The following is a 24,069-nucleotide window of genomic DNA, read 5'->3' on the forward strand; positions in this document are numbered from 1 at the left end:
AGGTTTGACCGTAGCGGACCCCCTGAGCTGGCACAACTTATGAGGTCAGAGAATCACAACAGTGAGGGTTCACTCTGCATATCAATGGAAGGCATTTGGAAGACATCAACTGAGGAGGACAGACGAAGCATGGAAAGCTGGGGGAGGGGAAACATGCGCCATCTCACAACTCAAATGAAGGGACCAAACAGGTCAACTGAGTCACAAAACAAACAGTCCAACAAAAGACATGACCCTTTAAGGAAATAGGTGATTTTGGAACCTTTTCATCCACAGAACTGCTATCTGAAAGAGAATCGGGAAGAGGAGGAATAAAGGTTAGATCAAAGAGTCTCCAAGAAACTGTGCATAGCTCAGAGTGAACAGTTACAATCCTACCCAGAGCCTGGCCAGGCAGCCCTCACAGCCCTGGCTTTGCACTCTGGGGATGAAGCAAAGAGGAACAGATCAAGAAGAGAGGCTGGATGCCCCCACCCCAAGCCCAGGTGTGCGTTTTAGGCCCGGTAAGATCTGGACTGTCACTGAGTGGTGGTGCTGGGAAGCCAGCCCCATAGACTCAGGCCAGAGGAGGCTGCGACATCATTTGGGGCACTGCTCTCAGCTCACTGCTAGGCATCTCTCTGGGAGGGGTGTTTGTGTGCCTCCCTTCTGGCACACAGTAGAAACAAAGGCCCTTGCATCATTCTAACAAATCTGCTCAGAAATCTCACCAAGGAAAGCAGTGAGCATATGGCACTTCCAATTGTCTCTCACATTTCATGCTGCAGAATGAGCTCTACATTAGCACATTGTTCACCAATGCTATAAAAATATAAAGCTGTCAGAGAGAGAGAAAAACTAATCTTGCTGATGATTATCACATATTTCATCATTCTCCGAAGAAGAAAAGCCACCTCTGCTGGACTAGGTGGTTCTCCTTTGATCTGATCCACCTGCAGGGCTCCTCTTGAGTTCTTAGGAGTGTTGAAGTGACGTCTGCAGTGCAGCCTGTGTCTTTCAGACTTGCAGATTCCCTAGTCCTCCAACATGTCCAAGTGGAGAGGCCACATTATTACTGTTATTATTATTTAGATTTCTTACTCGGCCCTTCACCGTAAGGTCCAAAGGTGAGTTACACCAATTTAAACATACAAAATTAAAATCAGTTAAAGCAAATTACACTCAAGAGAACAGGGCGTGCTTGACAGTATTTCTCTCAGGTGTCAACGACACATATTGCCGACAGCTTAGGAGGGAAGCTGGACCACTCCAGCAGTAACAAGCACAGGGGCCGCCCCATCCTCCAACACCCCCAAAGGTGGCCACAGGTCGCCTCTCTAGCTGGCTGCTGAGAGGAGTCACCTGTTGATCAGAGCCTACCTGAGCCAAGAGATTCAACATTCTTTTGCCCCTAATCCTGCAACCAAGGGCTTAGCCACACTGACCTTTAGTGCTCGATTGGAGTAAACGTCAAACCGTGTTTCCTGCGTATTGCCGTTTGCTCCGATTGAACTTTAAAGAGCAAGTTTTCATGGGGAAAGTTCCAGAGCAAAAAAAAAAAAAGGGGGGGCGCTCAAACATGGAGCTTTAAAGCACGGACAGTGCCTGGAAAGAGCAGAGGACAGGTAACTGTGGATATGCCCTCACTGTTTTATTTTCCTTTTGCTTGTGCACCCTCACTGCTGCTTCCCCCTTCACCTTTTTACAGCCCCCTTAAATAAAATGCTTGACCAGACTTCTTGGCTGCAATGCTTTCTTTTTTGTGTGTTTCTCAGAACACTTTAACAATACCTGCTACTTTTGGAGAGGAGGGGGGCTGAAGCTGTCAGGCAGGAATTTGGCAGGCAGCCCCCTACTCTGAGTAGACCAGTGGACGGCAGCAGCAACCCAGCACCAAAAAGGGAGAGAAGGCAGGTCACCTGCTGCCACCGCTGCTGGGTTGGCACCAGAGTTAAAGTTCACCATGCTTCACATCCTCTTCATCATGGTGGCACCATCTAAATTAGGGATAACCAGTGGGGCGGAGTTCAACAACATCTGAAAGACAGCTCCTGTCATTCTTGGTTGGTCATTGGCTATGCCACAGGCTCCCCATCTCTGACATCGAGACTAGAGCAAGAATTGAAGAACTGGAACCCAGTTGGACCCATTGGCCTCTGAATGGCCCTGATTCATTGGTCAGCACCTGGAGTAGCCAGCAGTGTAGCCTCCAGATGTTGTCCTTGGACCTGACAATTGGCCTTGCTGGCCACAGGTTCCCCCACCCCTTCTGTATGGTCTTGCTGCCCTGTAGCAAAGGTGGTGACCAACAGTTTCATGTCTTCTTGCCATTTTGCTACCAGAGAAGCCCTGGCGTGCAAGAGAACTGAGGAAGAGGGTGTGAGTCTGCTCTTGTTGCATCAGGTCACCTGCATGCCAGGACACTGGATTCAGCATCCCTCACTTGCTCAGGCAGTGAAATGCCAATCAGACTCTTTTACTGTCTTTGCGGACATGCCGTGTGAATCACACAGTCAAAAGGTAAGCAGCGATGAGGCCCCAACCGCCTCTGGAGAGCACAGTCTGAGCTGGGCTGCGAAGAGAGGCAGTCTCTAGCCATGTCCGTAGTGGCGGCAGCTCTGCTTTGTCCATCCGCTGTGATCGAGGAAATTGCTGCAGCTGAATTCATGTTCACATTAGTTACATTTGCACCCAATGCCAAAGCAGCTGAGCCCTAGGCACCTAAGCCTTTAGCTTGGACCCTCAACCCTCCTGGTCTCCCCAGAGCCCTGTCCCAAGGAGGTCAAATGGTCATCGCCTTAGGGGTGGGGAACCCCTGCTGCCCTGGTGTATGAAGCTGCCGACAGATCCGTCGGCTCTTACACCATGAGCCGCTTAGTTTTAACTCTACAATGATAGTATAAGATGACTTGTTTGGCTTCTGCTCTTGCCAGCAAATGAACCCTTACATTACAAGCAAAAGACATGATGGAGAATGATAAAACATGAGCCTTTGTATAGGAGGAAGGAAAGCTGTAAGGCTGGGCTTTGTTACATGACTCCTGGTGGGCATCTCAGCACTGGGCAGCTGGTGAGGGGACATTCCACTACCTGCAACACACACACTTCAATAGTGCAGGAAAAAGAGACTCCGCTACATGGTGATCTATATGCTAGAGGAGGGAAAGCTTTATATTAAAGACCCTTCTGAGTCAACAAAGTGCTGTCAATTTCATGCTATTTTCTTTCCGTATTTGGAAAATATTTTGCAAATCACTCATATCATGCTACAACTCTGTTGAGATGGACCTGCCCAGGGGAGGGGGCCCATTTTTGGTGGCAAAATCCTGCCGCCGCCGCCCCACCCCCTGCCACCCATCCTGTCCCTTTCAGATGACCTGGCTTCTATAGTCCTCCATCACACATGTGCTGCCACACAACTGCCTGTTGCTGGGCTTCAAAGCTGGGCAAGTCCAGCAGCAGTTAACCACCTCCCACCTTTCCCAGGTGATGACAATGACATCACCTTAGCTCTGTAAATATGCAGATGAGTTGGAGCCCACCTGTCTCAATGGTCTTAAAACTGGGCTACTGCCAACACAGCATTGCCTCTCACCCCTATTTGACCATCTGAGATGCTGAGTTACTTAATGCGAGAACGACTCTCATTTTGGTGAAGGAGTGCCCAGCAGCTTCTAGGTCTACCTTCTAAACATTTTCTTTATTTTCTTAAAGAAGAAGAAGAAGTGTGGATTTGATATCCCGCTTCATCACTACCCGAAGGAGTCTCAAAGCGGCTAACATTCTCCTTTCCCTTCCTCCCCCACAACAAACACTCTGTGAGGTGAGTGGGGCTGAGAGACTTCAAAGAAGTGTGACTAGCCCAAGGTCACCCAGCAGCTGCATGTGGAGGAGTGGGGAAGCGAACCTGGTTCACCAGATTATGAGTCCACTGCTCCTAACCACTACACCACGCTGGCTCTCTTCTGCTTTCCCCCTTGTTGCCTTTTAAAACCTTATTTTTACAAACTTCTTAATACTCGCTGCTGGGTTTCTTGGCTGTGTTTGTGCAGGCTCCAAGGGATGTTGCTGCATCCTGGGCTGAGACTGTCTGGCTTCATGATGCGTAAGGGAGGCGGGAGAGAAAAGCTAAGCACTTTGGGGCCCGGTGAGAGGAGTGGAAGCTGGGTGCTCTCTGTCTCCTCTCACCAATACTGGCCTTGCACCTCTGGGTTTCACATCCCCCCAAAGTGGGGTGGGGCGCAGCTGGGCTCCCACCTGCCAGTGGTTTTACTCCTCCCGTACCAGGCCTGCCTCAATGGGGGAATGCTTTTCCAAGAACAGGGAAATAAGCTGCATGAGAGAAGAGAAAGGAAGGAAGGAAGGAAGGAAGGAAGGAAGGAAGGAAGGAAGGAAGGAAGGAAGGAAGGAAGGAAGGAGGCAATTGGGAGCCAGAAGCTGAGCAAGCAGGCTGGCTATAGCACCGCCAAGCTATTTATTGGCATGTTGATTTTACACATACACTTTCACAGAATGAGAAACAGTAACATTGCGTACAAGCACACCCACGAGTCTTCATTTTGTCTTTTATAGATCTTGCACGTCTTTTTCAGTTGTCCCTATTTTTATGCCTCCTCCTGCTGTTCTCTGCCTCTGCTAGGGTTGCCATATCTTGAAGAGCAAAAGAGAGGTCAGCCCAAGTCGCTGCCAGCCCAAGCCAGAGAAAGTGATGTAAGGGTGTGGGCGTGTGAGGCCAACGTGCCCGCGTGCCTCTTTTCTTGGCTCGGGCTGGCAGCAGCCACAGCCCAAAAATAACCACCTAAACCCAGACATTTCCTTTAAAATGTAAAAATCCACCTGGATGGGCATGTTGGCCCAGAAAAAGAGGACATGTCCAGGTTTTCCGAGACATATGGCAACCTTAGCCTCTGCTTTATATTGTGGTGCAGATCTGGGAATACTGGATGGCGCTGAAGCCAGCCTGTCTCCAATAGGCAACCATGTCTGCTAAGTGGATGGACCGTGGCTTTCTCACTTTTCCCCTTGCTTCAGGCCACAAGGCTAGCTCAAGCGCAGCTAGCTGGACCACCAAGCTGGAACTGACCAAGGCCGGCTGCTTGGTGTGCTTCAGGCTGGTGCCATTGAAGCTGACAAGGAGGTGGCTTGTCAGTCCAGAATTATGCAAGCCAGAGAAGCCCCTTGTCATTTCACAGTGGTCTACAGCTAAGTACTTAATTTGCTTTTGCAATTGTGCCAGATGCTTCCTTAAGCTAAGTGTCAGCATGGAAGCTCTCTCCAAGATGGCATCTCAGGGCCTGGTAGTCACCCACAGAGCGGCCACTGGGCACAATGACTGGGAGGAAAGGAGTCCCCAGACCCTCTTGTTAGGGTGCCCCCAAATGCTTCTCCCTTTCAGAGCCACTGCTGCCTAGTTGAAGCCACTGGATACTCTTCCCTCCCCAACCTTAATCACGGAAGCATGGGAGCTTGGCATCTGCCTAGGGCGGGATAAAGGTAAAGGGACCCCTGACTGTTAGGTCCAGTCGCAGATGACTCTGGGGTTGTGGCGCTCATCTTGCTTTATTGGCCAAGGGAGCCGGCGTACAGCTTCCGGGTCATGTGACCAGCATGACTAAGCTGCTTCTGGTGAACCAGAGCAACGCACGGAACGCCGTTTACCTTCCCGCTAGAGTGGTACCTATTTATCTACTTGCACTTCGTGCTTTTGAACTGCTATGTTGGCAGGAGCAGGGACTGAGCAATGGGAGCTCACCCCGTTGTGGGGATTTGAACCGCCGACCTTCTGATCGGCAAGCAAATCCCTTTGCTACTAGACCACGAGCAAACAGCCCTTTTCCTGGGACTGTCACCCCCAACATGACCAAAGGAGAAGTTGCACATGTTGAAGATTCTCCCACTCTTTCCCCTCTTTGTGTTTTCCTATGAGGAAAATAAGCTGGTGCAAAATAAAATAAAGAGCTGACTTCCCTGGCTTGCAAGGAAGTCAGGATGGTTGAAAAACAGTGCTGTTGCTATGAAGGCAACTGAGGCCCATAGCTGTCAACCTTCCCTTTTTTTGCGGGAAATTCCCTTATTCCAGCGCAGTTTCCTGCTGCTTTCTGCTGCTATCCCGGATTGTTCGATATCCAGTAGACTGGCCCCGGGACAGGTGAGGCTGCTGATCCCTTATTTTCGAGGCTGCAGATCCCTTATTTTCAAATCTGAAAGTTCAGCGATGCTGAAGCCTAATGACATGGATGGATAGCATTGCCCATTCCTTGGAGGGGGGGTCTCCCCCTTCTCCTGTCGGTAGCCCAGCTGCTTCCTTCCCAGCCCTCTGTACTCTTCTTCCAAGCTGCCCAGGACCATCAACTAACTTGCAATACTTAATATGGGGGCAAAACCATGGGCATAAATCACACAGATGTATGGCAATAATTAAAACTCTTTCTCTTGGCCATGGAAATAAAGCCAATTCAATTACAATACCTTAATTACAGCGGAGGTGGTGGAATGATTAAAACGAGGAGGGAGGGGAGATGCATCTTAAGAGGTTGTGTCACCTCCCCAAAGTGACTGATCCATCAGCAAATGGGCTGTTGGGGGAGACGGCGTTCTTACGCAGGGCTTAACAAATATCTCACAGCATTTAGAAACTATACTCAAGGCTTCCTGTGTAAAAGAACCATTACACTACAAATTACATGGTTTAATTGAGGGCACACACTGAAGAATTAGAGCGCTCACACAGGAGGACTTTGACTTAATTGGAGCTCCGCGGCCTGTAACTAGGAGCTGCGTAAGCAACAGAGGGAGAGAGAGAGAATTTGTGTATGTGCATGTTTGTCTGGGAGAAGGGTGGAACCTTGTACAGAGCAAATTAACAGCCTGGCTCCTCCCTGCCTGGTTTGTCTGATGGCAAAAGCCATACCCTCCAACATTTCTCCAATGAAAATAAGGATGTCCCATTCCATAATGATCATTTTACTATTTATACCCTACATATCTTACTGGGTTGCCCCAGCCACCCTGGGCAGCTTCCAACATATAAAAAAACCATAATAAAGCATTAACATAAAAAAAACCCACTTCCCTATACAGGATTGCCTTCAGACAGCTCCGGAGGCAAATAACTCCATCCCCTCCAACTTTTCTCCAATGAAATTAGGGACAGGCTAAGGAATAGCAGGACATTCCAGGATCAAATCAGAAACTGGGATAGCTTCTCTAAATCAGGGACGTCCCTGGAAAATAGGGACACTTGGAGGGTCTGAAATGCAAGCTTTCCAGGCAGGCCCTGTGTCACCTTTAATTATGGGGTAAATGAGCATTTCTGAGCAACTCTCAAGGCAGGGGGGGGGGGGAGAGTCCAGTAAGTTCCAGTTCTAGGAATTTTTATTCCAGAAGCTGCCAAGCTCCACTGCTGGTCCCCCCCCCTTAGCCCCCTGATTTCCCTGGAAGGGTGCAGCACAGAGCCATTTCCCAGCCCCCAAGTGCTCTCTGTAACTGTGGGTACTGGGAGGGATCAGGGAGGGTCACAGGGGCAAGCAATTTGGAGTCCAACGATCCTTTAATTAGTGCCCAGTTGCTGGGAGGCAGTCAAAGTGGTAACGAGGGAGGCACCAAAATCAGTCATAACAACCCAAAGGAGACCATGCAGGAATAATGGATTCTAAAATTACCACTCCGCTGCAAACGTATTAAGGCGGATTTGCCTTGAGCACGTTCTGTTGCCCAGAGCAGACACGGAGAATATAACAACGTTCAGCGCTCAAAAGAGAATATTAAGGCTCACGCATCATAAGGAATGAATAGCACTTGTCTGATCCAGAGAAGGTCAGAGCAGAATTATGATTGGTTGATGGGAGAAATGAAAAACTGCTGCCAGCCTCTCCGGAGCAACGAGGCAGGAAAATTAGCCACAGTGCATGTCGGACTGCCCTGTGCTCACTCATAAGTGCCACTGAGCACCCGTCACCTCCCTTCTTCCCCCCTTTCCTCTTAAAAGTGGTGCAGGGAGTTGCATGGGGCTGGGTGCTTAGTGCTCCACATTATGGAGGGATTGCCAGGTGTTAAATGGGTGCCTGTCTGTTAAAGACAGGATCAAGGAGGCGCCACCCCATGTCAACTCCCAAGGCAGGAGGGGCAAGAAGTGTCTTTTCCAAATGAGTCAGAGCCAATCGCCTGCTGGTCACAAAATTAGGGGGAATGGGCTCATTCGCTGAGCCTCTGCAAAAGACAACTGGATCAGGATACAACGTGCACCAGCCTCCTCTCCTGATCTGCTCCAGAGAAAAGGAAGGGGAAGAAGGGGTGGACATTTCTGCACCCAGCCATGGCCCAAAGTACTCCCCGACATCACGCATTTGCAGCCTGTCTGAATAGGTGGAAGGAACCAAGGACAGACCACCCCTAGGTTGGAGCAAAACAGTCACTGTGCCTTCTTTCAGCCAGCGTGCTTCAATCACATTCCTCATAAAACTGCGCTCACTTTTGGAGCAGAGGGCATGTGTGTCCCTTTCTTCAGGAAATCTTCCAGGAGGCCCAAGAAATTGCCAGGATTTGGCGTTACATCCCAGAGCCAGAGCCCTGCAGGATTCAACCATTTGTGGCCGTCTCCTTCTCAGTTACTTAGGAAGACTGTGAAGCTTCTGTGCAGAGAAAACTCCGGCCAACCTTCTGTGCCGTGATCAGCCACTGCAAGGAGGAAGGAGATGGGGTGGCCTTTGCAAAAGCCCAGAGCAAAAGCCCAGCCATTACTCCCCTCCCCGGCAAAAAGCTGCAGAGGCTGAATGTATTAGTACATGGCCACATGAGGGCAAATCTGGAGCTCCAAATTAGCAGCACACAACATATGGAGCAGAGATACATGGGAGGTGCTCAGGAGCAGTGATGGATCGACAAATTCCCAGGTGCAAACATCGAGGGGCTGCTCTGTTATTTAGCATTTATGGGAGAAAGTGAGGAGGGGAGGGGGCCTTTACAGAAAGGGCTTTCCCCTTCCATGAAGAAGCACAACTGGCAAAGAACACTCTAGCAAACGGTGATCAATTCAAATGCTGCTGTTAATGCGGGGAGGCGCAAAAACTCTTGCTGCAGAAAAGGTCTTGAATTGTCCCTCTGACTCTCCAGCAGAGCCAAAAAGCATTTTAATTATCTGCGCAGAAAAGGCAGATCTCCAGCTCTGCCTCTCCTCCATCCCCCCCAGGGCTAAATTAGTGAGAAAGTCACCCAGGCCGTGGAGCACATTTTCTTGGAATCAGCGAGAAGTGGTTTTGTAAGAGAGGGGGTTAGACAGGCATGGAGATCATCGCAGTTGAGAGCAGCCTCTCCCAATCTGGCGCTCCCCCCCCCCATGTTCTTGGGGCTCCTGGCTGATGGGAGTTGGAGCCCAGCAACAGCTGGAGCGCAGCGGGCTCTTGGGGGCTGTTCTGCAGGGGGACACAGGTGACCTTATGTGTTGGAGGGGAACGGGGAAAGCCCTGTGGCTTTATAGGAGGCCCCATCCAGGAAACCCCAAAAGCGGCAAGCAGCTGAAAAACCTTGCAGTGCAATTGCACAATCCCCATTTACTCCAAAAGGGGCTGTGCACCCACAATGCTTCCCTCCCTCCCAGCACACACACACACACACACACACACACACACACACACAAGCCTGACCTCCTTTTCACTTCCATTTCCACTCCAGCTGCTCTGCCAAATGCCTTTTTTTAAGCTCAGGCATTATTTATCCGTAAACTACTATATGCGACATGGGCACAACATGCCACGATTACGGAAACGGCTCTTCAATGGCCTGGATCCTCTCGCTGCTTAAGGAAGAAGTGGGTTGCCTTATTTACACAGGAGGAGCCCAGAGCTCAGATGCTTCTGACCTCCAGCCAAGACACAAAGGTGCTTCTCCTCCTCCTCCTCCGGCACAGTCTTTTCTTTGGGCACAGGAGTCAGAGGGAGCAGGCAAGCAGCCTGCACAGAGTCAGGCCTGGGCACGGAAAGGATAGTTCTAAGCTTGCCTCATTGCTGAGGCCTGCAACATTCACTGTTCAGAAGGGATCTGAAACAGGGGACTCTTCCCTCATTGCTGATCTCAAGGCTACATTCAGGGTCCCCTGCCCCCTTCCTCTCTCTAGGCAACACCTTCCCTCCCCATCTAGGAAATGTTTTCCCCACCAGAGAGGCTCGCCTGCCCTCTCCCCTGCAACTGCCTTTTCAGTACCAGGAAGAGACCTTGCCATCTCCCCCATGACTTGAGATGTGTTGAAGCTGCTGAATATTTTGCACCAGCCTTTGGCCGGTTGTTTAGTATTCATTTACGGTATTGCTTTGCTATCTTTGTTATAGGAACCATCCTAGAAATGTTGATTCAAAGCTGATATAGGAGCTCACATGAACACAGCACAGCCAAAGCCAGCTCCAAATTCCAGATGAGTCCAGTGGCCCCTGCCTGGCACAACACCCCCATCCCAAACAGCAAGTCCACAAGATTGGCATGTCCAGCTGCAGCCATTCTCTGGTGCAGAGACCAAAATGCAAAGCCCAGAACCATTGAGCCACAAGGGTCACAAGCTTTGACCTGATTTCCCCTGGAGCCGAGAGACCCAGACACCCCTCCCATAGCACATCAGTGCTAGCCTGGTTCAGTCCAAAGGACACAGATCTGGCAAGTCTAAATGCACTCAGAGCAGACCCTCTCGAGCTCAAAGCATCATAGGACGTCACCCCATGGGCCCATTTGCAAGGAGGACCCTGCCTCACTTCAATTTGGAACCTGGCTTGCTTAGACACTGCTCTGGATGACTCACTTCAGCCTCTGAGAGCCAACAGAAAATCGCTGCCCGCCAGAACCTCCCTCTGGCTCTGACCAGCTCTCTCGAGGACTGGCTGGCAAACAATCTCATACTTGGTGCTGATGTTTCCTTTCCTGTCTCTGCACAGCTCCTGAAAAAGCTACACATTTTTTCAGGAGCTCCCAGAATCTCTACCTTACCAAAGTGTTTTGCTAAATCAAAGCACCCTGGATGCGGTAGTGGACTGGATAAGGGTCAATAAATTGAGCTTGACTCCTGGAAAGACAAAGGCCTTGTGGGTGAGTGGTTCCTGTGTCGAGGAGATGCGTCAACTGCACAGCACTTCATCTGAAGGAGCAGGAACGCAGTCTGGGGAAACACCTTTGTCCATCTCTGTCACTAGAGGTCCAAGAGACCTTTGGGGCCAGGAGAGCTTTCCACCAGCTCCAGCTGGAGCACCAGCTGCAACCATTCCTGGACAGTGACAGCATCACCAGAGGGGTTTGTGCCTTGATAACTTAAGGACTTGATCACTTTGCCATGCTTTATGTGGGGCTGCCCTTGTAACTGGTCTTTAAATCCCTATACGGCCTAGGACCCTCGTACCGATGGGACCGCCTCTCCTGGTATGTCCCACGGAGGACCTTACGGTCTTCAAATGAAAACATCTTGGAGGTCCCAGGCCACAGAGAGGTTAGGCTGGCCTCAACCAGAGCCAGGGCTTTTTCGGCTGTGGCTCTGATCTGGTGGAACACTCTGCCACAAAAGACTAGGGCCCTGTGGGACTTGACATCTTTCTGCAGGGCCTGCAAGACAGAGCTGTTCCACCAGGCCTTTGGCCAAGGCACAGTCTGACCCCCCCCTCCTTTGGTAATCTTCACAGAACTCTAGCACAATGGTTGCCATTAAACTGATTTTGAACTGATTTTAAAATGAATTGATTTTAGAATGTTGTGTTACTTTTATTGTTGTTAACCGCTCTTGAGCCTGGCTTTGGCTGCGGAGGGTGGGATATAAATAAATTATTATTATTATTATTATTATTATTATTATTATTAGCTGCAGCTAGTGCAAAATGTAGCAGCTGGATTGCTCACAGGAGTAGGTGACGGTTGACATGTCCTTGCGCCACTGAGAGAGGCACACCGGTTACCAATCTGCTACTGGGTCCGGCTCAAGGTTCCTGCGTTAACTCACAAATCCTGAAACAGCTTGGGCCCCAAATTCCGTATGATCCACATTGATCACTGATATTCTCTGATGGGGCACTCTGATGTGGCCCCTGGGGTTCAGTTGGCCTTTACCAGGGGCTGTGCTGTTAGTGCTTCAAACCCTGCCCTGTGGAACTCCCTGCCAGTAGAGGTTTGGCAGAAACTGACCCTGACTTCTTTTACATGTCCTCTAAAAATGGCATGATTTACAGAGGCCTCTGGAATATGGATTTTCTTTTAACCAACCAGCATTTATGGATGTTTTTATTGATCTTGCTTGTTGTATATCGCCTTGCTGCACTTTTATGAAACTGTGGGCTAAAAATATTTAAATAAAGAATATAAATAAATAAGGAAATAGTAACTGAAATAACAGCATATTCTTCTCCTTTTTGCCCCTACCTCCACCTGCTTTCCTCAGCTGTCTCTCTGCCTTTCAGGATGGACTGACACTTGACTTGATAGCATACACAGGAGAAGGACCTGGAGATCTTAGCAGACCATATTATGGAATCCCCTCCTAAGAGAGGTAAGACTGGCTCCCTTGCTGTTATCCTTCTGCCAGCAGGCTAAGACCTATTCAGACAGGCCACTGAAAACTAAGGGGCAGATTATGCTGACCACTGGGCTGCTGTCAGGGCAGACCATCATTTAATGCTGCTTTTAAATCTGTTTTGATATATTTTAACTATTGCTTCTAACTAGGTTTGGTTTGGTTTTATTACTGTGTCATTTTATAAGGATGTTTTTAAATCTTATCAGCCGCCTTGAATCCCATTTTTTTGAAGAAAGGCGGGATACAAGCACATTAAATTTAAAAAATAAATAAATAAAACGAAGTATGAGCCAGCCCTGGAACGCAGCGGCCAAAAAGCCTAATGCAATTCTGGGCTGGATCAACAGGAAGAGAGTGTCCAGATTACAAGAAGTTACCGTGCAGCTTTACTTTGTTTTGGTCAGACGTCACCTGGACTACTGTGTCCTGGAGGTTCCCAAGCACAGCATGGCTGCCCCCATCAGTCAGCGGACTTCTTGCATTGGCCAGGAGCTGGACTAGATGACTTCTGGGGGCCCATCCTACTTTTCCATTCTATGATTCCTTTGCCTTCCTCCATGTGCCGCTTGGGGTGGGGGCTGATAGGAGGCTCCAGGGACTCTGCAGCGCCAAGAAAGTGGCTCTCCAGTGAGCCCACCTCCCTCCTTAGCTCATCTACTCTGCCGTTCAGGAATGCTGCTTGCTCTGTCTGCCGTGGGTTGAGTTTAATGGAGGCTGCTTTTCCCTTTCCGAAATGCAATGATGGAGAAATATTCAAATGCGGTGCAACTAAGGAGGGGGGACTGCCTTTCATCCAAGCATTAAAAGATTAACTTGTGCTCTTTTCCACAGCGGGATGAGCACGGCAATGTCTAAATATGCCCTTGAGGCTGACATTCACGCCCAGGTATGATCTCAGCTCTGGTGAATATATTTTAATCTATTTCCATCAAGAGGCCACAGAAGCTTGAAGAAGCACATCGTTGTTGCTGGATTGTTAATCCCTGTAGGCTCAGGAGCACTACCAGATCTGCACAGAAATCTACCAAGGAAGCGCAAATGGAGGCTTTAGCTGAGATTCTTGCCTTGCAGAGGGTTGGACTAGATGACCCTCAGAGTTCCTTCCAACTCTACAATTCTATGAACTGTCCCATCATTGGGTCACTCAAAGCATCTTTGGAACTCTATGGCCAAGTTTTTCAGCATTCTCATTTTGCCCCGAAAATTCCTAGCTGAAGAGCCTGGCCTGCGTTCCACAAATCCCATCGCACACTTTTGATGGAGTGCCTGTATTCAGGCCAGGGCACAGGTTGGTCTGCCAGCCAGGTAAGCCAAACTGGCCATGGCGACAGCCAGACTTGAAAGGAGGCTGTGCTGCCATCCGCGAGCCTTGCTCTCAGCTCAGGGGCACTTCCTTGAAGCAAATGAGACTGAAATTGGTCTGGAAAATGGGCTGCGGAGGCCCTGATCTTTGCATGTTGTTATATTTGGTGCTGTTGTGCTGTTTCACTATGTTATTATGAAATAGAAGAACTGAAACCCAGCTGGACCCCATGGCCTCCTGACTCCTCAGTAGCGGGCAGGGCAGGGTACCCATTGCTCAGCCCATTTCCTAGGACCAGCCCCTCTTGAGTCTTATGTAAGGAGGAAAGCCATAACTCCCCAATGCAAAAAGGGTTAGGGACTGAAGACACGGAAGGGAGGCAGCTGTTGCACACCGTGAAGGAGTATATGATGGGAATGTGGAGAAGCAACAAGCAAGGACCAGGAAGCTGAAACCAAAAATGAGGTCCACAACATCCCCCAGACTGAGATGCCCCTGGAATCCCAAGAACTGCAGATGCTATGAACATCTGTAGATTCCAGATTAAAGTGGCACACCGGCCTGCAGGTTCCAAGCATCCTCCGTGATTTCATCAGCTATAGGATGGGAGGGGAAGACAAGCCCCTTCCAGAAAGGCTCGCTGGGAGCAAGACTTAGTGGGCCATGGGCTGTTCACCTGATCCAACGAGGGAGCAGGCTGAAATGGGCTGGCAAAGTGCCAAGAGGGACAGTGAGAAGGAGGAGGAAGATGAATGATGAGCAAAACGACAAGGATATGGCCACATCCAAGGGAGCCTGACTGCAGAGGGACAGCAGGAAGGAGAGAAAGGAATCTGGGTGAGGAGACAGAAGCAAAGGAGAGAGGAGCGAAAGAGGCAGTGCAGAAGAGGAGGAGATGGAAGCAGAGGAGGCAGGCTGGTACTTCCCAGAGAGGGGAGTGCCAGAGAGGCCAGAGAACGGCAGTTGCAAGGAAGGAACAGCAGCCTGAAGAGGAGAAGCAAGATTCAACCATGACTAAACATTTTGGGGAGGATGGAAGAGTAGCAAGAGCCAGTTGGACAGGGGGCAACGCACCACTGCCCCAGGGCTTGCAACTGGAGATAATGAAGTGCAACAAAGTAGTGTCCGAGTCTTCCAGCCATTCATTCCCAGAGCAGTGAGCAGTTTTCCCTAGCCTAGTACCCTCCAGAGGGTGTTGGACTCCTATCAGCCCCTGCCAGCAGGGCCAATAGCCAGGCATGCTGGGAGTTGTAGTCCATCAACACCCGGAGGGCACCAAGTTGGCTGGCAGAGTGGGATCCTGGTGCCTTTTGAAGCTGAGCTGCTCCCAGCAAGCCTCCCAGGACACAGGATCCCAGCACGGCAGGCAGCGCCGCTTCATCAGAACCAGGTTCCCACTACCCTCAGGTGGGGCTTCCCGCTGCTTCACGACACACTCCCAAGGGGAGCAGACTGATGCCTCACTGCACAAACATGCAGAGACTGAAAGACTGCACAGGCATCAGAGGCCAGAATGCAGGGAAGCATCATTGCCTGAAGAAAGAAAGAAAGGGTCACCCAAGCACTGCCTAGAACACAGTCCAGAAGATCCCTCCATCCCCACTTGGTATTTAAAAGAGCTGGGCAAAGCTACAGTGATGATGCCCAAGGTTGCAAAGAAACCTTAGCTATTCAATGGCTCCAAAACCATACAACAATACAAACAACCAAATAAAATACTTCCTTTATCCTGTATCTGGCCTCCTTATTTACTTCTTATAAGCTGTTTCCTTTATGAATAATTATTAAGATTTTTCTAATTATAACTTAAATATCCACAAAGTCTCCTGCAGACATTAATCGAAACAAGTCCAGGTATGTATTTTAGGGCACTGTTTTGTGAAGTATTCTCTGCATTTCCCCCATGCTTTTTGAAACTCGTCTAATGTGATCTCTAATTGCCTCTGTTAATCTAGCCAATTCAATACAGTCATACCTCGGGTTACAGCCACTTCAGGTTGCGTTTTTTCAGGTTACAGACCGCCGAAACCCAGAAGTACCAGAACGGGTTACTTCCGGGTTTCGGCGGCCGCGCATGCACAGAAGCGCTAAATTGCGCTTTGCGCAGACATGCTGAATTGCAACCCGCGCGTGTGCAGATGCACTGCTGTGGGTTGCGAACGCTGTGGGTTGTGAACATGCATCCCGCACGGATCACGTTCGCAACCCGAGCTTCCACTGTATACGCTAACAGTTTGTCTTGCCATTCCTTTTTTGTTGGCACAATTTCTTTTTTCCAGTTTGTAGCAATTAGGATCCTTGCCGGTCCTGTGGCATAGAGGAATATTTTCTGATCTTCTCTTGCTATACCTGTGTCCATTATCCCTAGTAGAAAAGCTTCTGTATTTTTCATAAAGTTATACTTAAGCATTTTTAAGCTCATCATATACTGTGTTCCAGAGGGTGGATTTGTGTATTGGGGGTGGGGTGGGGGTTATGTTATGTTGCAAATAAAATTCCAATAAAAATTAAAAACAAAAACAAAACACCCCCCCCCCCCCTGTTTGGCTGTGAGATGAATGTCACAGAATCCATGGAGATCTGCAGGCCACCCATGTCCTTCACCAGCCCTGAGGAAGAATCCGTCATGGACCACAGCAGACAAGAGAGGGAGAGATGCATCATCCCAGCCTCTCATCTCAGCTGGGAGGCTGACCGTGGCCAGTTTCACATGAAGATCAAGCAGTGGCACAGAAGATTAAGCCACATGGAGGCTGCTTCTGATCCAGCTCAGCACCTCCCACCTGGACATTTCCAGCACACCTCCAGAATCCCCCTTGGCGGCTTGTTTACATCAGCAGAACTCAAGTTCCTGGATCCATCTCCTGAGATGCTTTGCCGTTATGGATCGCAGCTGGGCAGTGGGGGGGGGGGGCAGCCAAGACTGCTTGCACAGATTGAGACTGCAGGAGAAGAGATGTCTTCTGGCTCAACAGAACTAAAAACTTTCTGAGCGAAGACATCGCTATACAGCAACTCAAGGGAGTCATCTGCCGTATTGGCAGATTGGGGGAGGCAACCCCAGAAAATTTTGCTCCATTGGCCTCTTCCTCTGAACCTCCATGAACCTGGTGCCCTCCAGATATTCTGGACTGACAGGATCCCTCCCCACAGCAGTCTCCTGTTGGGTCCAATAAGTGCAAGGTGCAGCTCCCCCTCTAGGGGCAATCCTGCTTGTTTCAAGAAGGGGGGCAGCCCGTCAAAGCGAGGGGCCCAACCACACCACTGTGCAAAGTGAGCACCAGCAGACCTGCTTGGGAAAAGGAGGCTGTGCAGCCCCTGAGCTCGCCCCCCCCCCCAATGGTTTATGCTTGGTGAAGCTCCCCTGCCTGGGAAGAGATGTTCTGGGAGACATGGGCCCCCCACCCACATTCAGGGCCACTGCAGCTCTGAAGTCAGAAAGGGGATCCCAACAGAAAAGACAGGGTTTTCTTTCACACAGCTTGTCCACAGCTGTAGGAAAACACGCATAGCTCCAACCTGAAAAACCATGTCAATGTGGCTGGCCTAGAACGGCAAAATGCAACAGAGCACTTCTCTCCTCTTCCGCAACCCCAAAAATTGAGGCTGCAGGAGAAGAGATGACTTCTGGCTCAACAGAACTAAAAACCTTCTGAGCAAAGATGTCACTATACGGCAACTCAAGGGAGTCATCTGCCGTATTGGCAGATTGGGGGAGGCAACCCCAGAAAATTTTGCATCAAAGGCATTCAACCAAAGCGCATCAAAGACATTCAACCAACTGAGCATTTGATAAATTGGAGGCCCCATGGAAAAGAGCCATAGGAACATGTCCCCTATTAGGGCCTGATGCTCAGGGAATGTTTGAAGGCCTAAAAGTTCTCCTGAAGCCTCTTTGATCTCTGCTGGACAAGCACACCATTTATTTCCCTCTCTTGCATGTCAGATCTCCTTTTCTTCTTAGGACACAATCTGGAACACTTACTGTTAAGTAAATGACAGCAAATTGTTCGATGAATTGGACAGGCCAAAAAGATCTTGAGAAATCAGTTCTAGAACTCCCACAGGTATTTTGTTGTTGTTTTTTTACAGAAAAGATTCCAGAATGAGGATGCTCCCATCCTGCACTTTAGAAGGGGTTTGAGTACATGATATGTAAAGCATTCATCACTTCAAGACAGAGCTAGATACATTAAGAAGGATAACATTTCAAACATCAAGAAATTCTTTTTTGGGGACACATGCAAACAGTTTGATTTACAATTCAGTTAGCCACACTTGGATGGATTTAAGCCAATTTACTCAATCAATTCCAATGGGATGAAGCATCTGAACTCTTTGGATTTAACTGAATTGTGGATTAGGTCGGACGACTAGTCATGTTTGGGTTAAGCTACAAAATTCCCCTACTGAAACCAGCATCATTTCTTCTTCCTTAAGTTAAATAGTTTCTGTGATACAGAATTCCACAGGAGAAATAGCAGCGCCTACAGAACCCAAGGCACGTTCTTTAGTGATGTGTGTGTGTGCTTTTTACATATGTATAGATACACACAAATACACACTTATGCATTTAAGAATGTCAAAAGTGCTGTACCTCCAGCAAGGATCTTCTCCTCCAGCTCACTCATCTGCTTCCTGTAAGCCTTCAAAGCAGCTTCTTTGAAAGAAGGCCGAATTGTTTTTTTCACTGGCATCTGAACAGGGACTTCGGGGACATTTTGATTTTCATCTTCCTGCGCTTCTGCTTCTGTTTCAACAACTGTATCCTCTGTGAATTCCATCACATCACCACCAACCACACCGGCATCGAAATAGCCGTCAGGAGTGTCATCCTCTTGCGAAACAGCGCAAGGGCTTTCATATGGAGTCTGCTCTGGCTCGTATTCCTGGACCAGTTCCTCCGATTCATTGGTACTAGTTCTGTTCTCCAGTTTAGCAAGAACTTGCTCCATGACTTCCACATAATCCGTTTCATTCTCTCCAGCTGGCTCACTGTAGTCTTCCTCATCCTCGGCTTTGTAGTAATAAGGCTCTGTGTAAACGTCTGAATCCAGGGTTGTGCTGGATTCGTTAGCAGTGGATTGGGACAAAGTCCGAAACCTCCCCATAAAAGATGACCCGCTGTCCTCGTATCCACTTAAACTCTGTGTGCTTTTATTCCATACCACTTCCAAGGCTGACCTGGCCCGCTGCAGAGTGTTTCCAAATTTAGGAAAGCTGAATGTCTTGTCCGAAAGGTCAATGCTCAGCCTGCTATGCCAAGACTTAGGAGGGGCTTCCTCAGAGTCGTCGCTTGGAAGCTCACTTTGGCTTCGGTACATCATGGGCTTCCTGTTCTGGTTCTGATACAGAGTGTTGGCATTGGTCTCCTGGTAGTCGTCATACTGGCCAATCCACTGGCTCTCGGCTTCGTTACTGAACTGTGGGCCAGAGGGAGAGTTGCTATCCAGGGCGAAATCATAACTTTCTGTGTCATACTGGAGGTCAGAAATCTGACCATAGTCTACCTGTTGGTCAGAAGAGCTACTCAAGTCATAAGCCAAAACTTCTTGTGTTGATGAATCTAACCCCAAGTCCGTGTTCTGTTCCAGCTGATTCCAGTCTTTCCATGGCGAAAGATCATCTTCTAAGGAGACTTGAGAGTTGCTGTAATGACTCCTGTCTCCAGACGCACACATGACCCCATTGCTGAGCCCACTGTCGACCGTTTCTGTGTTCTCCGCTTCATTCTCAACCCTGTAGGGGTGGCCACCTTGACTGAACGTCTGCTCTTGTGAACCACCCCCCCAGCTGGATGGGTCGTCATGTGTCCTCTGCCAGAGTTCTCGATCAGAGGAAGACAAGAGAGAGCTGCCATTGGTTCTGCTGAAGTACTGATTCTCTGAAAAGTCTTCGGAGTATGACTGGCAGAGTTTAGTAAAGTCAGATTCTGAACGGCTGAGCTTAAGCGTTCCAAAGTCATTCTGCGACTGCCAGAGAGGGGTCATGCTGGAGTAACAGCCGCCCTTGGACTCTGCCTGTAGGCTCTCAGCCCCTGGTGACTCTTCATTATAATTAATTTTGTTTGGGACAGTGTTACCATCTGCAGCTCCTTTAAGGATTCTGCTATCTGAAGACTCCTCTCTTGCCTTTGTGGTACTTCTTTTCATTTGTGGTGCCGATTTGGATATCTTTGCATAACTGTTCCGGTTTATATCCGATTCCAGTTCCCTGTCGCTGCTGTCAGGGGATTCCCAGGCATGTCTTTTAGTTTTGAGGTCAACGGGCAACAGTTTCATGTCCATGCTCTCGTACGTCTGCGATGAAGGCAGACTTCTGTCCTTTCTCTCTTTTGTCTCGTGAGAGATGATATCGGTTGAAACCCCAATGCCAGTTCCTTTGAGCTTGTAAGATTTTTTCAAAACTAAATCTCTTTGCTGGGGCGTTTCAAAGTACACAAGAATGGGTCTGGGCTTGGCGTTGGGGCATTCCCTGTGGTGCCCCACCCGCTGGGCAAATTCTATCTTCACAGGATTGGGGCTTTCAGAAAACCCCATTTTCTCCACTAGAGTTCTACACACCACATGCTCAACATTTTCGAACTTCTCTTCCGGGACATTGAGAAACCTCAGGCTGGCTTTGCTTCCCGTGTGCCCAATCTGTTTGATGTAATCGTGGATGTCCCGTGTCTCCCTTCTGGACTGGACAAAGCCCGTCCGCAACTGCTCGATCTCGCTCTGCACGACTTCCACACTGCTGGAGATCTCATCGATGGACTGCTTCAAGGCATTGACATGCCCCCGCAGCTCAGAGAGCTCGGTTTCAATCTGGCTGATTCCCTGAAGCTCCTTGAAAATCATTTCCATCACATCGTGGGTCTGGCTGATACAGCCTGTGGAACTGAAGCTGGGTTCGAGGGCGCTGGACTTGGGGGCCCGAGCTGTTCTGTCCAAGGACTTGCTCCTGAGGCCCCAAGTCTTCTTCCATGTGCTGAGCTCGGAGTCCGAGGAAACGCACTCCTGGCTCTTCTTCCATTTCCGCAGCTTCCGCAAGGCCCCGAGCTTCAAGCTGTGCAAAGTGCGCTCGCCGTCAGAGCTCCCGTCCGAGGGGGCGAGGCTATTCAGGCTCTTCCGGTTGCGTCTCACCGGCATCGTGTGGGACGAATACGCTTGGTCCTTACTCGGGCCCTTGACTTCGCTTAAGGACTCTGAATACGAGCTCTCGTTGGAAGATAGATCTTGGAATGGGTCCTCATTGTTATTTGTCAAGAAAACACCCTTCTGCAGTCCGTTTGCAATTGCCACCCGATAGCTGAAGGTCGGGGAGAGGGAGAATTCTTTGTTGCCTTCCTCCTCTTCGGTGGACAAATTACGGGCGGAAGAGCACTTGGCGATCTTTTTGACCGTGCTTTTCAAAGTGTTTGAGAACTTGGGATTCTTTATGTGCCCAACCTGGGGAACTTCTTGTTCGTGTTTGCTTTGACAGCTCTCTTTCTTCTTTGTACTATTGCCCAATTTCTTTGTAAACATTCCTTTGTAAATCTTATATATGTAGGAAGAGATCAGGCTCTTAAAGAGAGCAGAAACCATGGAGGGTGATTTCAGTGGGCCTTTTCCCACAGAGATGGCAATTTTCTATCCATGAGAATGCTGGTTTCCAACACAGTCTTCAGGCGGTCATCGCGCTGACAGCGGCAAGGGCTAATCCTGGGCGCTGGCACCGTTTCTGTATAGTCTGACAGCAAATCAGTAGAAACCAATTCCTGAGGGAGGTCCACAGGTGAAGCCAATTTGGGTCCTGATCCCCATCGCTCTCTGCAGCATCTAGAAGGAAAGCAGAGGTGTTACTATGGCTCCCAAACCAAAATTTTCAATTTCACATACGTGCCCAAGAAATGCTGGACACTTGCTCACAACACCTGACATTTTGCAATATGGGTTTTTTAAGAACGAAACTGATACATTTGAAGAATCTGCTTTTCTTGTATGCATATTAATACAGGCCGTTGATCTTTGGAGAAACTGCACTGCTGAAGTCTGACTTCCAAACTAAACATGAAAAGCTGATCAAGAGGAAATTATTTCATGCAAGAAGTTTTCATGGCACACTTTGATACACTCAGACCTCACAGCTTTAGAGTTAAGAGGGGTCTTGACTAGGAGGAGGAGGAGAGGCTGTTAGCTCCTACCTACTTGGAAACAAATCTGACTAAATTCAGCAAGACTGAAGTACGCGCAGCCCTTTCGCTCAGAAGACATCATGGGCTAGGCACATTAAATCCAGGAGACTGCCTACAAGTAATTGCTTTGAGGAGTGCACAGAGGACATGTAGGGATACTTGTACATGCGTAACTTTCTTTCTTTTTAAAAAAAGACACCCCAAAGTTTTTGGACCCTGAGATATCTTTCTGCAAACTCAGCCAGTCGCCAGCTTGGCTGGTGCTTTCCCCCTCTGCCTACGGATTCTTACAGTTCAGCTGTTCAGCCCTTCGCATCGGCTAGAACGGGAGCAGCCAAAGAGCACTTCCTGCAGCCAGGCACCACCGCTGACTCCGGCGATGCGAAGGATGGTTATGCAATGTGCAACTGCAGGCAGTGAAAGAACGGCGGCTCTCAGGCCATGCAGGAAGCAAGCAAAAGACCCTTCAAGACGCACAAATGTATCCGGAAACAAGCTTGCTTCTGATGAAGCGGACATGGGTGTCCACAAAGCTTATACAATAAGCAGCATGTCTGCCTTCCAGGTGTCTAAAGGCCTTTGGGCTGTTTCTGCTGCCAGACTAACAAGGCTACTGACACCCCCCACCACCCCCCTTCAGAAGCTGTTACAGTCTCGTCCTGTCAACCCTGTGGATAATATTAATCCTTGAGATTTATCCTTTCCCCACTATTTTAATGCAGGGTGCAAAAAAATTGATTTTTGCAATTAAGTTTACAGTGTTTAGTACCGAGATTTTTAAATACGGTTTCCAAGCATTTGTCTTGTAAACAACCAAACACCTGAAATGATTGTCTGAGTCAAAACAGCTCATTCAGAAATATCTCATTTGTTCTGCTGCAAGCAGCTTCCCAGAACGGACTTACCAGTGCTTGCAATTTAGCCACAAGGCTTGGAAGGCCCAGGAAAAAGGCAGAGGTTGCATACATCTAGCTGCTCCCAGCCCAGCCCCCAACCCATTCATGCTTTCCTAACCATGGGAAAGATTAAGGAGAGTTCAGCGGAGCACAGAAGTCAATAAGGAGACAAGAAATCCAAGGCAGATCTTAGAGAAGCTCATCGGAACACAGTTCTCATTTGGTAGCACAGACTTCATGTACAACAAAATGAATCCCACCCACCAAAATTTACGGTGGGATGCAGAGCTGAGCATCAGCAGGAGACAGAAGTACAGGTTATGAGGTCTTTGATGGGCACTCACCATTTGAAAAAGACAGTAACACGAGGATATAATGACAGAAGGGTAGGAAGGAGGTGGACTCGGCAGTCTGTGCCAGACCCTGGTGGCTCTTGGCATTCTATGTGTTCAAGAGCCTTCAAATTACCAAAAAATGGGACTTCAATGGGAGTTTCTGAATAAGGAGCTTCTAAACTGACACATCTCATCCTGACCGTAGGGGTGTCGCTGGAAGTGATGCTCAGGATGACATTTTAATTTTCTTTTTAATGACATTTTAATTTTCCACATCTCTCAATCAAATGGAAAAAGCCTCACAGATTAAAACAGCAACGAGAGTCAAAATTGCTCCCCATTCCATCTCCCTTTCCCCCTACTGGCTTCCTCTCTCATGCAGGAACAAGATTCATAAGTGACACAGGAGAGAAGGGGGGAGGGGGGCGTTTGGAGCATCTTCAGATTTAAAGGGGAGCTGTGTGGTGTTTCTACCTAGGAAATCTCTCTTTTTACTGATGGGAGATGCAGCCGCCCCCCTGCTCACTCGTGCTGCCCTTGGGCATTGCCTCCCTCTCACCCATGTGCTTCTGGGCTCCTACCCACCCGCTCCTCACTGTGTGGCCCCGGATTCTCCACTCTGTTCTCCCCAACAGGGCAGGCAGGATGACTCTGCCAAAGCTTGGCCAGGCCAACTTCATGTGCTTCTTCAGGGAAAGAAATCCCCTTGACTCATTTGGGGGAACAAAAGGGGATCTGCAGTAGCAGGGGCTGCCATCCTGCCCCTCTTCTGCTCCCGGGACCAGCTGCACCCTGCAACTGAAATGGAAGAGATTGGCTGAGTGACAAAGGCCATCATGGGAAGAGTGCTCTGGGCCTGA

At 49.1% G+C, this 24,069-nt stretch overlaps 1 protein-coding gene across 2 annotated transcripts in view; it reads right to left on the bottom strand.

Moving 5' to 3' along the window:
- Positions 1-24,069, bottom strand: part of UNC13C (unc-13 homolog C) — a 133,516-nt gene that overhangs the window by 105,550 nt on the left and 3,897 nt on the right. For both annotated transcript variants that reach the window (XM_028705840.2, XM_028705838.2), the window contains exons 2-3: positions 18,415-21,622; positions 263-285 (exon numbers count right to left, since the gene is read on the bottom strand). In XM_028705840.2, coding sequence (XP_028561673.2) covers positions 263-285; positions 18,415-21,388 — 2,997 coding nt within the window. In that variant the 5' untranslated portion in view covers positions 21,389-21,622. The remainder of the gene's footprint in view (positions 1-262; positions 286-18,414; positions 21,623-24,069) is intronic.

Source organism: Podarcis muralis, chromosome 14, assembly GCF_964188315.1.
Source record: "Podarcis muralis chromosome 14, rPodMur119.hap1.1, whole genome shotgun sequence".
NCBI classification, from domain to species: Eukaryota; Metazoa; Chordata; class Lepidosauria; order Squamata; family Lacertidae; genus Podarcis; species Podarcis muralis.